Source organism: Mirounga angustirostris, unplaced genomic scaffold (genome assembly GCF_029215605.1).
Source record: "Mirounga angustirostris isolate CCGP_5_RB_7025 unplaced genomic scaffold, mMirAng1.0.hap1 SCAF_6, whole genome shotgun sequence".
NCBI lineage: Eukaryota > Metazoa > Chordata > Mammalia > Carnivora > Phocidae > Mirounga > Mirounga angustirostris.
The window spans coordinates 121,200,317-121,213,124 of NW_026991714.1; the positions used below are offsets into that span (position 1 = coordinate 121,200,317).

General features: G+C 34.1%; 1 protein-coding gene across 12 annotated transcripts in view; it reads left to right on the plus strand.

The window, feature by feature from the left end:
* Positions 1-12,808, plus strand: part of EXOC6 (exocyst complex component 6) — a 355,061-nt gene that overhangs the window by 207,165 nt on the left and 135,088 nt on the right. For all 12 annotated transcript variants that reach the window (XR_010412520.1, XM_064595028.1, XM_064595026.1 and 9 more), the window contains 2 exons: positions 1,504-1,572; positions 12,071-12,154. Coding sequence is in view for 11 of the 12 variants with exons in the window: in XM_064595028.1 (XP_064451098.1) it covers positions 1,504-1,572; positions 12,071-12,154 (153 nt within the window). In the remaining variant the exon portion in view is untranslated. The remainder of the gene's footprint in view (positions 1-1,503; positions 1,573-12,070; positions 12,155-12,808) is intronic.

Sequence of the window (12,808 nt, forward strand, 5' to 3'; positions counted from 1 at the left end):
TCTATATCTAAATTTATTCCTAATTTTATTTGCTTCTTTTACTCTCTACATGAAGTCTTCTGTTGAGCCTACTTTTTGGCTTTTCCTTTGATTTTTTTGAATTTAGTTAATATCATGAGAAGCCTATTCATAAGTTTTGCCTTGTCAGTGAGATTTTAAATTCTTTTTCTAAGGACTTAGTCGGGGCCCAGTATGAACTTTTAATTAATTGATAGAAGAAACCATATGAATATGTGCCCATGGCCTTCTCTGTGGTTGGAGAACAACTGGGAGTTCAGTATATATGTTTCTACTATATGCCTGAGGATGAGTGAAACTATATGTATTTATGTGTGTGTGTGTGTGTGTACACACGTGTATGTTTATATATATATGTGAATGTACACATATATATACACACACACGTGTGTGTGTGCACATGCAATGGATGTCTGATATTGTAGGGGATACGGACAAATGAACTGCCTTAGACAGTTTAGTATCTTCTTAAAAGGGAATTAGTGTGTCCTGATTAGTCTCTGGAAATTAATGTTTTCGAAATTTACTTTTTTGTTCTTTTTTAATCAGTATTCAGAGAATCTCTATATTCTCTTCTCCTAAGCATGTTTGAGATACATAATCTCTGTCCTTTAATTACTTTATAATCTGAAACACTCAACAATAATGATAAATATATAAAGTGAATTATTGAACTAGTGCCAAAACAATTACAAAGGCATTGTATTTATATTGTAATGTTTTTATAGTTGATAAATGTTATAACATGAAGTCCATGAATCTCCTTGCTGTCTTTAACTTATATTATCCAACAGTAAGCTAGTAGTTTGATGATTTTTATTTTTATTTATTTTATATTTTTATTATTTAAAAAATTTTTTGAGGGGGGAGGGTTAGAGGGAAAGGGAGAATCTTTTTCTCTCTCTCTCTTTTTTTTCAGAGAGTGAGTGTGGCGGGATAGAGGGTAGGATGAGGCAGAGGAGAGGGAGAGAATCTTAAGCAGGCTCCATGCCCAGCGTGGAACCCGTTATGGGGTTCAATCCCATGACCTTGAGATCATGACCTGAGCCAAAATCGAGAGTTGGACACTTAACCAACTGGGCCACCCAGGTACCCCAAGTTTGATAATTTTTAAAATGTGGTTTTATAAGAAGGGCATGTGTTGTGATGAGCACTGAGTGCTATATGCAACTGATGAATTGTTGAACACTACATCAAAAACTAATGATGTACTATATGTTGGCTAATTGAACATAATAGAAAAAATAAATAAATAAAATGAAGTTGGAAAAAAAAAAAAGAAACAATAAGAGAAAAATGTATACCAGCTTGCTTAGAGTTCTCGTCTCCAGAAGCGGAATTGGGTTTATTTTCCTTCTTTGTAGTCTTATGCATTGGCTACATTTAGAGTAATTAATATGTATTACTTTGGTAATCAGAAAAAATCACAAATATACCTAAATAATAAACAGTGAATGCCATAAAAAATGTGGTTTTATTTTTCAGGTCTTAACTGTTCAGGATCTGGTTGATTTTTCCCCTGTTTACCGATGTTTGCACATTTATTCTGTTTTGGTGAGTACCTTTTGTATATGTATATCGTGTGTGTGTGTGTGTGTGAGTGTATACACATGTATATAGATACACATAAATATTTGTATAATAAAAAAGATATGTATGCATTTTAGGCCTGCTTTTCTAAAGACTGGCCATAAGCTCAGTAAGCTGTAAATCTTCATGCATAAGTATTTTAAATATCCCCTGTGAGTAAGGCACTTACTTTTTTCTTTATCGTAGTCCCCTTTCAAGTGATGTATCACTTCATCTGTAAGAACCTTATAATAGTATACTTCCATTTCACCCTTCTTATATTTGTGCTCTTGTATCACAATTGCTTTTAAATATGTTGTGTCTACATTGCTTACTCCTTCTACATTGTATTCATTTTTGATTAAATAATTCTTTTAAAAGATAGTAACATTATTTTGATATAATTCATATACCAAAAAATTTACCCCTTTAAAGTATGATTCAGTGGTTTTAGCATATTTATGAGGATGTGCAACTATTGAAACTAATTCCAGAACATTTCATTTCTGAAGAAGGAAACCTCTTACCAATTAACAGTCACTCCTCATTCTCCCCTACCTCCAGTCCCTGGCAACCACTCATTTACTTTCTTTCTCTACGGATTTGCCTATTTTGGATATTTCATATAAATAGAATCATAGTAAGTGTGGTCTTTTGTGTCTTGGCCTCTTTCACATAGTTGGAAGTTGAGATTATTGATTGAGATCTTTCTTCTATTTTAATACATTTACAGCTATAAATATAAATTTCCTTCTAACCACTGCTTAGCTGCATTCCATGAGTTCTGGTATGTTGTGTTTTTGTTTCCATTCATCTCAAAATATTTTCTAAATTCTTGTTATTTGTTCTATAACCCACGGGTATTTAGGAGTATATTGTTTCATTTCCCTATGTTTGTGAATTTCCAAAAAGTTCTTCTGTTACTAATTCCAAATTTAATCTTACTGTGGTCAGAGATCATATTTTTATGACTTCAGTCCTTTTAAATTTATGGAGGCTTGTTTTATGGCCTAACATATGGTATATCCTGGAGAATGTTCCATGTGTACTTGAGAAGAATGTGTATCTGGCTGTTGTTGGGTGGTGTGTTCTGTAGACATCTGTTAGGTCTAGTTGATTTAATATTGTTATTCAGGTCTTCTGTTTCCTTGTTGATCTTCCTATCTATCTGTTATTGAAAGTGGTAATATTGAAGTCTCTGACTGTAACTGTTGAATTATCTGTTCTTCCTTTAGTCTTGCCAATTTTCATTCATGTATTTTTGAAGCTCTGTTTTTAGGTGAATATATGTTTATAATTGTTATAGCTTCATGATGGATTAACTTTTTTTCATTATAAAATGTCATTCTTTGTGTATTTTTTTGGTTTAAAGTCTATTTTGGCTGATTAGTATAGCTACTCTAACTCTCTTTTGGTTACTGTTGCCATGGTATGTTTTTCCATACTTTTATTTTAAATCACTTTGTGTTTTTGAATCTAAAGTGGGTCTCTTTTGAATAGCATATAGATGGATTTTTAAGAATCCAGTCTGCCAATTTCTGCCTTTTGATTGAAGTGTTTAGTTCTTTTGCATTTAATGTAATTACTGATATGGCCAGATTTATGCCTACTGTTTGCTTTATGTATCATGTCTTTTTTGTTCTATTCCTCCATTACTGTCTTCTTCTTAAATAGGTATTTTCTCATGAACCATTTTAATTCTCTTGTCATCTCTTTTAAAATATATACACATTAATATATATAATATATATTAATATATAAATAGTAACATAAATATATAGATGTATAAGTATATTATTACATATAAATATGTAATATAAATATATAAAAATATATAAATATAAGACATAATAGTTAATATATGTATATATACACATATATAATATATATAGTATTTTCTTAGTGTTTGCCCTGGAGATTATAATTAATATCCTACCTTAAAACAATCTAGTTCATATTAATCCTCCTCCTTTGTGTTATTATTGAGATATTAATTACATCTTTATACATTATAAACCATAATATAATTATTTCTTTATGCAATTGTTTTCTAAATCAGAAGAATGGAGTTACAAATTATACTGTCTTTATATTTACCTCTATATTACCTTAACTGGGACTCTTTTATTTCTTCATGTGAATTAGTGTTACTGCCTAGTGTCCTTTTATTTTTGCCTAAAGGACTACCTTTAGTATCTCTTTTAGGGAAGGTCAACTAGCATCACATTCTCTCAGTTTTTGGTTTATCTGGGAATGTCTTAATTTCTCCTTTGCTTTTTAAGAGTAGTTTTGCTAGATACAGAATTTTTGGTCTTTTTCTTTCAGCACTTAGAAAATGTCTACGGAAGGCATTTAGAGTTAAGGTGTTTTGAGATTTGGATTATTCACTGAAATTGGATTAAATTGAAATTGAAATAATTAAAAAGAAATGGTAATTATGTTAATTAGAGCAAATAGAATTATCTTCATTAGTTAACGTCTTTTGGCCCTCTATTAAAAGACAGGACCAACTCTGTACTTATGAACTGAGGTAAAAGCAATAAGCACAATATCAATGTAAACTTACTATTTTACAAATTAGTGATGTTTCAAGTATATTGAGCATTATTGAGTAGAAATGTAAAATTTTTTTCTTTTTAAAGCTATAATAAATTGTACCATTGTATAAAAACAGTAATACTTTTAGTCTATTCTGTGGTGAAATAATTCTTCAAATGTGTATGATTATAAACTTTAACTGCTCAGATTCTTTTAAAATTTAGTATTTTATCTTTTATAACGTCAGGTAGTAGTATATACATTTAACTATATTTACACCTGAGGCAAGTAGAGGGTAAGTTCTATCAAGATTACATTGCTATATGTAGTAACATTGAAAAATTGGCTTCCAGTTGTCTGATCTCAATTTTTTGTTTTTTGGGGTTTTTTTTTGCCTTGTTTTGTTTCTAAACTAGATTGTATTGGCTTCTAATCAGGATGAAGTTCTTAATTATCTCAGTTGTTAAATTGGCCTGTGTTGTGGTTTGATTCTTTTAAAACTCCTTTCAAATTAGATGTTTTCCGATAGGTTTTGGATTTGGTGGAGAAGAATGATTTTTGGTTTTGATAATGCTTAATTTTTCTGTCTTGTATGGGCCCAGTAAACTGCAGTGAGTGCCCATAGGCACTTCTGTTACTTTGTATTATCCTTTTTCTGTATGATCCACAAAGATAGTGACCATGTGAGTGTCGTGTATTGTTCTTTCCCTAGTGCTTTTCATTGCATCTGATATTTCATAAAGATTTGCTGAATTAGTAATTGGGCTCTTTTAAAAACAATTTTTTTATTAACATATAATGTATTATTTGTTTCAGGGGTACAAGTCTGTGATTCATCAGTCTTAAAACAATTCACAGTGCTCACCATAGTACCTACCCTCCCCAATGTCCATCACCCAGCCACCCCATCCCTCCCACCCCCCACCATTCTAGCAAACCTCAGTTTGTTTCCTGAGATTAAGAGTCTCTTATGGTTTAACACACACTCAATTTTTAATAAATTATTTTATGTATCTTTACCCTGGTAACTTATATCAACAGGCACTAAGCCCTCTGGGAAAGAATATATCTTTATAGGGCGCCTGGGTAGCTCAGTCGTTAGGCGTCTGCCTTCGGCTCAGGTCATGGTCAGAGGGGCCTTGGAATCGAGTCCCACATCGGGCTCCCTGCTCCACGGGAAGCCTGCTTCTCCCTCTCCCACTCCCCCTGCTTCTGTTCCTGCTCTCACTATCTCTCTCTCTGTCAAATAAATAAATAAAATCTTAAAAAAAAAAAAGAGTATATCTTTATAGCTGGTGCAAAAAAGTGTTGAACCAACGGATACTATGTGAGGTTTCAGTGTGGCTTCTCTGAAAATGATACATTGGGTATTAAATTACAGTTTCACTGTTCATGATTTAAAATGAAAGAAACAGAAAGCACAATTAAATGATCAAAATAATTTAAAGTCAATTGTAGAGAACCAATAGAATGATAGAAAGTTTTAGACTCTAGTCAAATTTGTGATTTTTCAGCAATCTATGATTCAGATAGTCAACTATTTTAAATAAATGATTACTCTCAGAATTTGTTATTATAACTAACTTAATTTATAATTTTAAATAACTTACTTTTATTTTATTTTATTTTTTTTAAAGATTTTTTATTTATTTATTTGAGAGAGAGAGAATGAGAGACAGAGAGCATGAGAGGGAGGAGGGTCAGAGGGAGAAGCAGACTCCCCGCCGAGCAGGGAGCCCGATGCGGGACTCGATCCCGGGACTCCAGGATCCTGACCTGAGCCAAAGGCAGTCGCTCAACCAACTGAGCCACCCAGGCGCCCCTTTAAATAACTTACTTTTAGTTCTCTGTATATTTTTATATCTTTATAATATACAGAATCTATAAACTTAAGAAAGCTGCGTTTTAAAAGAAGTCAGTTTTGACTAATTCAGGCAGGACTTTTTCCCCTTTTTATTGTGTAAGTGAGGTTTTATTATTCTATAAATGTAAATAAACTTTCATTAGCATGAGAACTTCTGGTTGGTATATATGACCAAAAATTGGTAAAAGTAAAATGACCAAAATTTAGTAAAGCTAATTCCTCTGTTGTTATTATAGTCAGTTTCCTTTCATTTGCTATTTCATTTAAGCTACTTTCTAGTAGTAACTGGGCACTTCACTGGGTCATCAGTTCTAGTATCTACCTGACACTGTGCCTCCATTTGCTCCTTTATTTTCCCAATTTGATGCGTACTCTATGATATTTGGTATTTTGAGATGAACTCTGAGTACAAAGCTGTACCATGACATAGGATGTCAGTTGTTGGTGTGACTGGATGTACTTGCATCAATAAAAGAACATGTTTCACCCCTAAAAAAAAAATCGCCCTGCAGTATAACTTATCCTTTAGAGTTTTACTGTGGGATCAGGCTGACGTCTGTTTTCTTGAAGACTTTTTTGCCTAAATCTGGCACCCTTGATTGACTTCCTCTCATTCCCTCTCTTGCTTTCCTCATTTCTTGAAAGTCTCCCTTTTGAGCACTTCCTTATTGTATCACTTGGTGTCTGTTTCTAGAAAAGCTACCTAACATATTATATTATCTATTGCTGTGCATATATTATTTCACATGGTCAGCTATCTGGGAATGGCTTAGCTGGGTGGTTCTGGTTCAGGGTCTCTCATGAGATTCCAGTCAAGATGTCAGTGAGGGCTGTTGTCATCTGAAGCTTGACAGGGCCTGGGGGATTTGCTTCTGTTATGACTGTTGGTAGAAGGCCTCAGTTCCTTGCCACATGGGCTGTCCACAAAGCTGAGTGACAATCCTCCTGACATGGCAGCTGGCTTCCCTAGAATGAGTGATCTGAGGGAGGCTGATATGGAAGCCATAATGTCCTTTATAATCTAATATCAGAAGTGACATACCTTACTTTTTTTTTTTTTAAGATTTTATTTCTTTTATTAGAGAGAGAGCATGAATGGAGAGAGGGGCAAGGGGAGAGGGAGAGAAGCAGACTCCCCACTGAGCGCAGAGGCCAGTGCAGGGCTCGATCTCACAGCTCTGAGATCGTGACCTGAGCCGAAACCAAGAGTCAGGTGCTTAACCGAATAAGCCACTCAGGCGCCCCACCTTTACTTCTGCTACATCCTACTGGTCACATAGATCAACCCTGGTAGAATGTGGGATGAGACTACACAAGAGATCTTTGGGGGCCATCTTGGAGGCTACCATACTTACTGCATAAAAGAAATACCTATCCTTCACTGATACCCATTGTATTGATCCTTCACTGCTACTACCATTGTGCATTCTTGATGTGTAAAAACTTCCAAGATGCCAAATAAAGGAGAAGTCTCCTTTAATGATTAACTTAAGGGACTGTACACATAAGGGTTTCTTTCTTTTCTTGTGCAGAAAAGGATAAACCATGTTAGAAACACTATATTTTGTTCTGTGGTGGGATATTCTTAGTTCTGATACATGGTAGGTAGTAATGACATAGGTGGGAGTAATGACAATTTTCTTTAAGGTCCTTACCTCTTTTGTTCCCCAGCTGTTGACAATGAATATAGTGCTTTTAAGAGGGAGTACAATGAGAGTACAGAAGTGAGAACATAGGAAGATTTGAACACAAAACTGTGTCCTCTGTGTTTAAATGTAAACAGTGCTTTTGGCTAATCTTAATACTCATCCCTATGATGTGTCATTTTCTGTAAAGAAAAACCTTTAAACATCCAAAATAATATGAATTAGTGAAATAGAATCTTTTAAACATAACTGGAGTATTCTGAGACTCCCAAAATTTTGAAATTACATTGACTAACCCATTCTTTCATATAAGTTGTGATTCAGAAAAACTGTTAAAAGCCGTTTTGCCAAATTGTTACATGTGTGATATTTTTGACTTCATGTTAAAATAAAATAAAAGCTGGCTGCCAGACTGATTAGTTCCTAGCATGATCACCATCTCTAACAAAATTCATGTGTTATTCCTGACTTTTATACTTGGTTTTATTTTCTTATTTCCAAAATTTAATACCGAAGTTTTATATATGTCCACATATTTACTAAAGGCATATTGTATTTTTTATCATACTCCTCTTTTTGCAAGTAACTTAGAATTCCATCTGCGTTATTATAAATTATGAGAAACAGCATTTAAGTAATGAGAAGTGATTTATTACCTTGTTTTTAAGGTACATGAATGGATAAAACAATCATGTTGGATTTAAATAATCTTAATCTTAATGACTTTCATAATTTTTTAATTTATTTCTCAGTGGTTTTCATAATATTCCACAATGCATATTAACATGTTTATTTGAATTGAAACATGAAGTTAGACTTTTCCTGAGGGATAGTAAATACAATTGACTTAATTGTTTGTTTGTAAGGGCTGGGTTTGCTAATTAGGTTTTAGGGTGGGCATTTATTGGTAAATTAAATACACTAAATTTGCAGCTCCGAGTTTTTAACTAAAAAGTATGTTGCTGAGATGCCTGGTGGCTCATTCTGTTAAGTGTCTGACTTTGGCTCAAATCACGATCTTGGGGTCCTGGGATCAAGCCCTTAGTTGGGCTCCCTGCTCAGTGGGGAGTCTGCTTGTCCCTCTTCCTCTGCCCCTCCTCCTGCTTGTGCTCTTTCTGTCTCTCTCTCAAATAAATAAATAAAGTCTTAAAAAATAATTAAATAAAGAAAAATAAAAAATATGTTGTTAGTTCCCAAAAAAAGCCCCATTCATCATATTAAGAGATTCATTTCCAATAAAAATTTACTTTTGGTTATATTAATTATCACATAATATACTTAGATTGTATTGATCAGTTATGTGCTAATTGTAATGATAATTCAACCTAGAAGGAGAAAACTACCTTAACACCTAAAGCTTTATGGCCTCAGAGATAAAATAAAAATAAAAACATATTATATTAGAAAATATAGTATTAGAAGGGTACCTGGCTGGCTCAGTCCATAGAGCATGTGACTCTTATCTTGAGGTCATGAGTTTGAGCCCTACAATATGGGATAGAGTTTACTTAAAAAAATAAATATAGCATTAAAAAAATAACACATTAAATTTGAAAAAAAACCAGTAAGAGTGGTAGTCTGGAATATAAGTTAAAAAAGAAAAAGGAGGGGCACGTGGGTGCCTCAGTCGGTTAAGCATCTGCCTTTGGCTCAGGTCATGATCCCAGGGTACTGGGATCGAGCCCCACCTTGGGCTCTCTGCTCAGCAGGGAGTCTGCTTCTACCTCTCCTCCTCCCCCCGCTTGTGCTCTCTCAGTCTCTCTCAAATAAATAAATAAAATCTTTAAAAATTAAAAAAAAAGAAAGTAAAAGGAGGGGTACCTGGGTGGCTTAGTTGGTTACGTGTCCAACTCTTGATCTCAGCTCAGGTCTTGATCTCAGGCTTGTGAGTTCAAGCCTCACATTGGGCTCCATGCTGGGTACAGAGCCTACTTAAAAAAAAAAAAGGAAAACTATAAACTTTCTAAATGTGAAAGAAGAGTGTGTTCATATGTTTTTTAAGTGATTGTAGGTAACCATTGGGTATGTTTAAATGAGGATGTAATAGTTTTATTTATAACATACTTGAAATTATATCCTTTACATTATTTAAACTCATAGTGAAAAAAATTTAGTTACCAAAATAAAACTGTGAGGGGGACCATAGTTTTTTTAAAATTCTTTTAAATGAGTATAAAAATACTGGAAGAATTGCCCTAAGGGATACCTAGGTAAACATTTTCTGCATTGTGAGTTTATTTTTTATGGCATTAAGAGAAGTCATTTTTTTATAACTACTTAAATATTAAAGAAAGTTATCAGAAAAAAATTTTTTTCAGTGAAAATACGAGTTTTGACTTTTTTCCCCTCTTGGATTGTCTTTTGGAGCCTTGAGTAAGGGAATGGATTCCCAGCCTTTTCTTCTCATTCTGGGTGGATTCTCCTTTTAAACAGAGAGGAAGACAGAAGAAATGGGTATATAGTCATTCATTTACTTGTTCATTCATTCATTCAACAAATAGTAATTGATTGCCTTCCATGTGCCAAACATTGTGCTAAGGGATCAGGATACAGTGGTGAACTAGTTGGACAGGACCATGTTCTAACAGACTTAGAGTGGTAAAGAGATCTCTGTCATCCAATATGGTAACTACTAGTTTAAAAAAAAATTTTTTTTTTAAAGATTTTTTTATTCATTCATGAGAGACACACAGAGAGAGAGGCAGAGGGAGAAGTAGGCTCCCCACGGAGCAGGGAGCCCAATGCAGGACTCGATCCCAGGACCTTGGGATCATGACCTGAACCAAAGGCAGATGCTTAACCAACTGAGCCACCCAGGTGCCCCCACAACTATTTAAATTTAAATTAATTAAAATTAAAGAAAACTAAAATTCAGGGTCTCAATACTTACTATTAGCCACATTTCAAGTGCTCAGTAGCCACATCCATCTAGCGGCTATCATATAAGACAGTGCGGATATAGAAAATGTTCATCATCACAGAAAGTGCTATTAGACAGTGGTATGATAGACTACTAATTAAGAAGTTATAGCATAGTGTGGTAAGTGCAATGATACGGATATGCAGGTTACTATGGGATAACACAGACAATAACAAGCCTCAAGAAGTTGAGGAAGGCTTCTAAAGAAGTGACATCTATAGGGAGTCCTTAAGGGTGAATGAAAGTCATATAGAGAAAGAGAACTGGGAAGCACATTTCAAGAATAATTTGTACAAAAGCCTGGAAATAAAAAGAAAATGGTATATTGAATATACTGAGATGAGGCAGGAGATGAAGGAAGATGCCAGATCATGTAGGGTCTTATATAACATGTTCAGACATTTATGCTTGACAGCTGATTTCTTTATTTAGTTCTCTTACTGACAGCCATATTTTGAGTTGGTCAGTCAGAAATCTGTAAAACCTTAGTGATAAGTTGGGCAACTGTAAAATTGCTTGAATTTATAGTTAGTGTTCATAATTGTCATGATAACAAAGTTACTGTTTTTGAACTATAAAGCCAAAAACTTATTTTTGACATTCAGTATGAAATACCATTTCAGTGTTTTTGTTTTATTTGCACATGTTAAATAATTTTTTTATTACTTCCATATGAGAGAACCAAAGAGATGTTATAATCAGTTCACAGAAAAGATCAAATAACAGGAAAAATTATATGGAGTAAAGGAATGTGGAGAGGAATTGTAAATGAAGGCAAAACTATTTTTTTTTAGAGAGGGGAGGAAATCAATTAAAATCATTACCAGACAAAATACTTTTACGTATTTAACAGTTACCTAAACAGAAAGAGATCCAAAATAGCTCAGAGACAGTGAACAGAAGTAGAATCTGATAACCTGGGAGGATATGATATAAATGATGCAGTTTCCATTGAAATACACAAAAGCCATTTCAGTGTTTATATTCCATTTGTTAGAAAACTTAAAATGACACTTAGGGGTAAAGAAGTTATCTGTTTGGGGCGCCTGGGTGGCTCAGTTGGTTAAGTGACTGCCTTCGGCTCAGGTCATGATCCTGGAGTCCCGGGATCGAGTCCCGCATCGGGCTCCCTGCTCGGCAGGGAGTCTGCTTCTCCCGCTCCCACTCCCCGTTTGTGTTCCCTCTCTCGCTGTGTCTTTCTCTGTCAAATAAATAAATAAAATCTTAAAAAAAAAAAAAAAAAAGAAGTTATCTGTTTGGGTGCCTGGGTGGCTCAGTTGGTTAAGTGTCTGACTCTTAGTTTTGGCTCAGGTCATGGTCTCAGGGTTGTGAGATCAAGTCCTGCATCATGCTCCCTGCTTAGTGGGGTGTCTGCTGGAGAGTTTCTCTCTCCCACTCCCTCTGCTCCTCCCCCCACTCATGCCCTCTCTATCAAATAAATAAATAAATCTAAAAAAAAAAAAGTTATCTGTTCTGCAGTGTGTGTGTTTCATTACTTTGCTGATTTTACTTTAGGGTGATGAAGAAACATTTGAAAATTATTACCGAAAACAAAGAAAGAAACAAGCAAGACTTGTATTGCAACCCCAGTCAAATATGGTAAATATGTGAAAATTTTGTATTGGTTGTGTTGTCACTTTTTGCCTCTTACCCTGCTTTAATTTCTTCAGAGCATGTATCACTATTCATTCAACAACAAATACTTATTGAACACCTACCATTTCCAGTAATTGGTTTAGGTGCTAAGGGTACAGCAATGAACAAAACAGGTGAGTTCCTTCTCTCATGAGCTTACATTCTATTAGGGAAGATAGATAGTAAATAAATAAAATAGGCAGTGAATAAATAAAGAGATAAACAAGTAGATATATAAAGTATCAGGGAGTGATAATTCATTTCTGACAATATGGTGGACTATGTACTTTGATTAATTGTTCTAGTGAAAAAACAAAGATGCTGGATAAAACATTTAAAAAATTTTTAAATTATTTTTAAATGCACTGAGGATTTGATAGAAAAGTATAGTCAGGACAAAAATTAAGTGAATATGGAATTGCTCTATATTCGGTTATGGTGGTAATTATGTGACTAGATGTGTTTGTGAAAACTTGTAGAAACAGTGCATGAAAAAGTGAGTTTTATTGTATGTAACTTATACCTCAGTATATCCAACTATAAAACAAAACATGAAAACTTAAATGAAGGCAGAAATCCAGATAGGTTTGGAGCATCAGGGTGGCTCAGTCAGTTAAG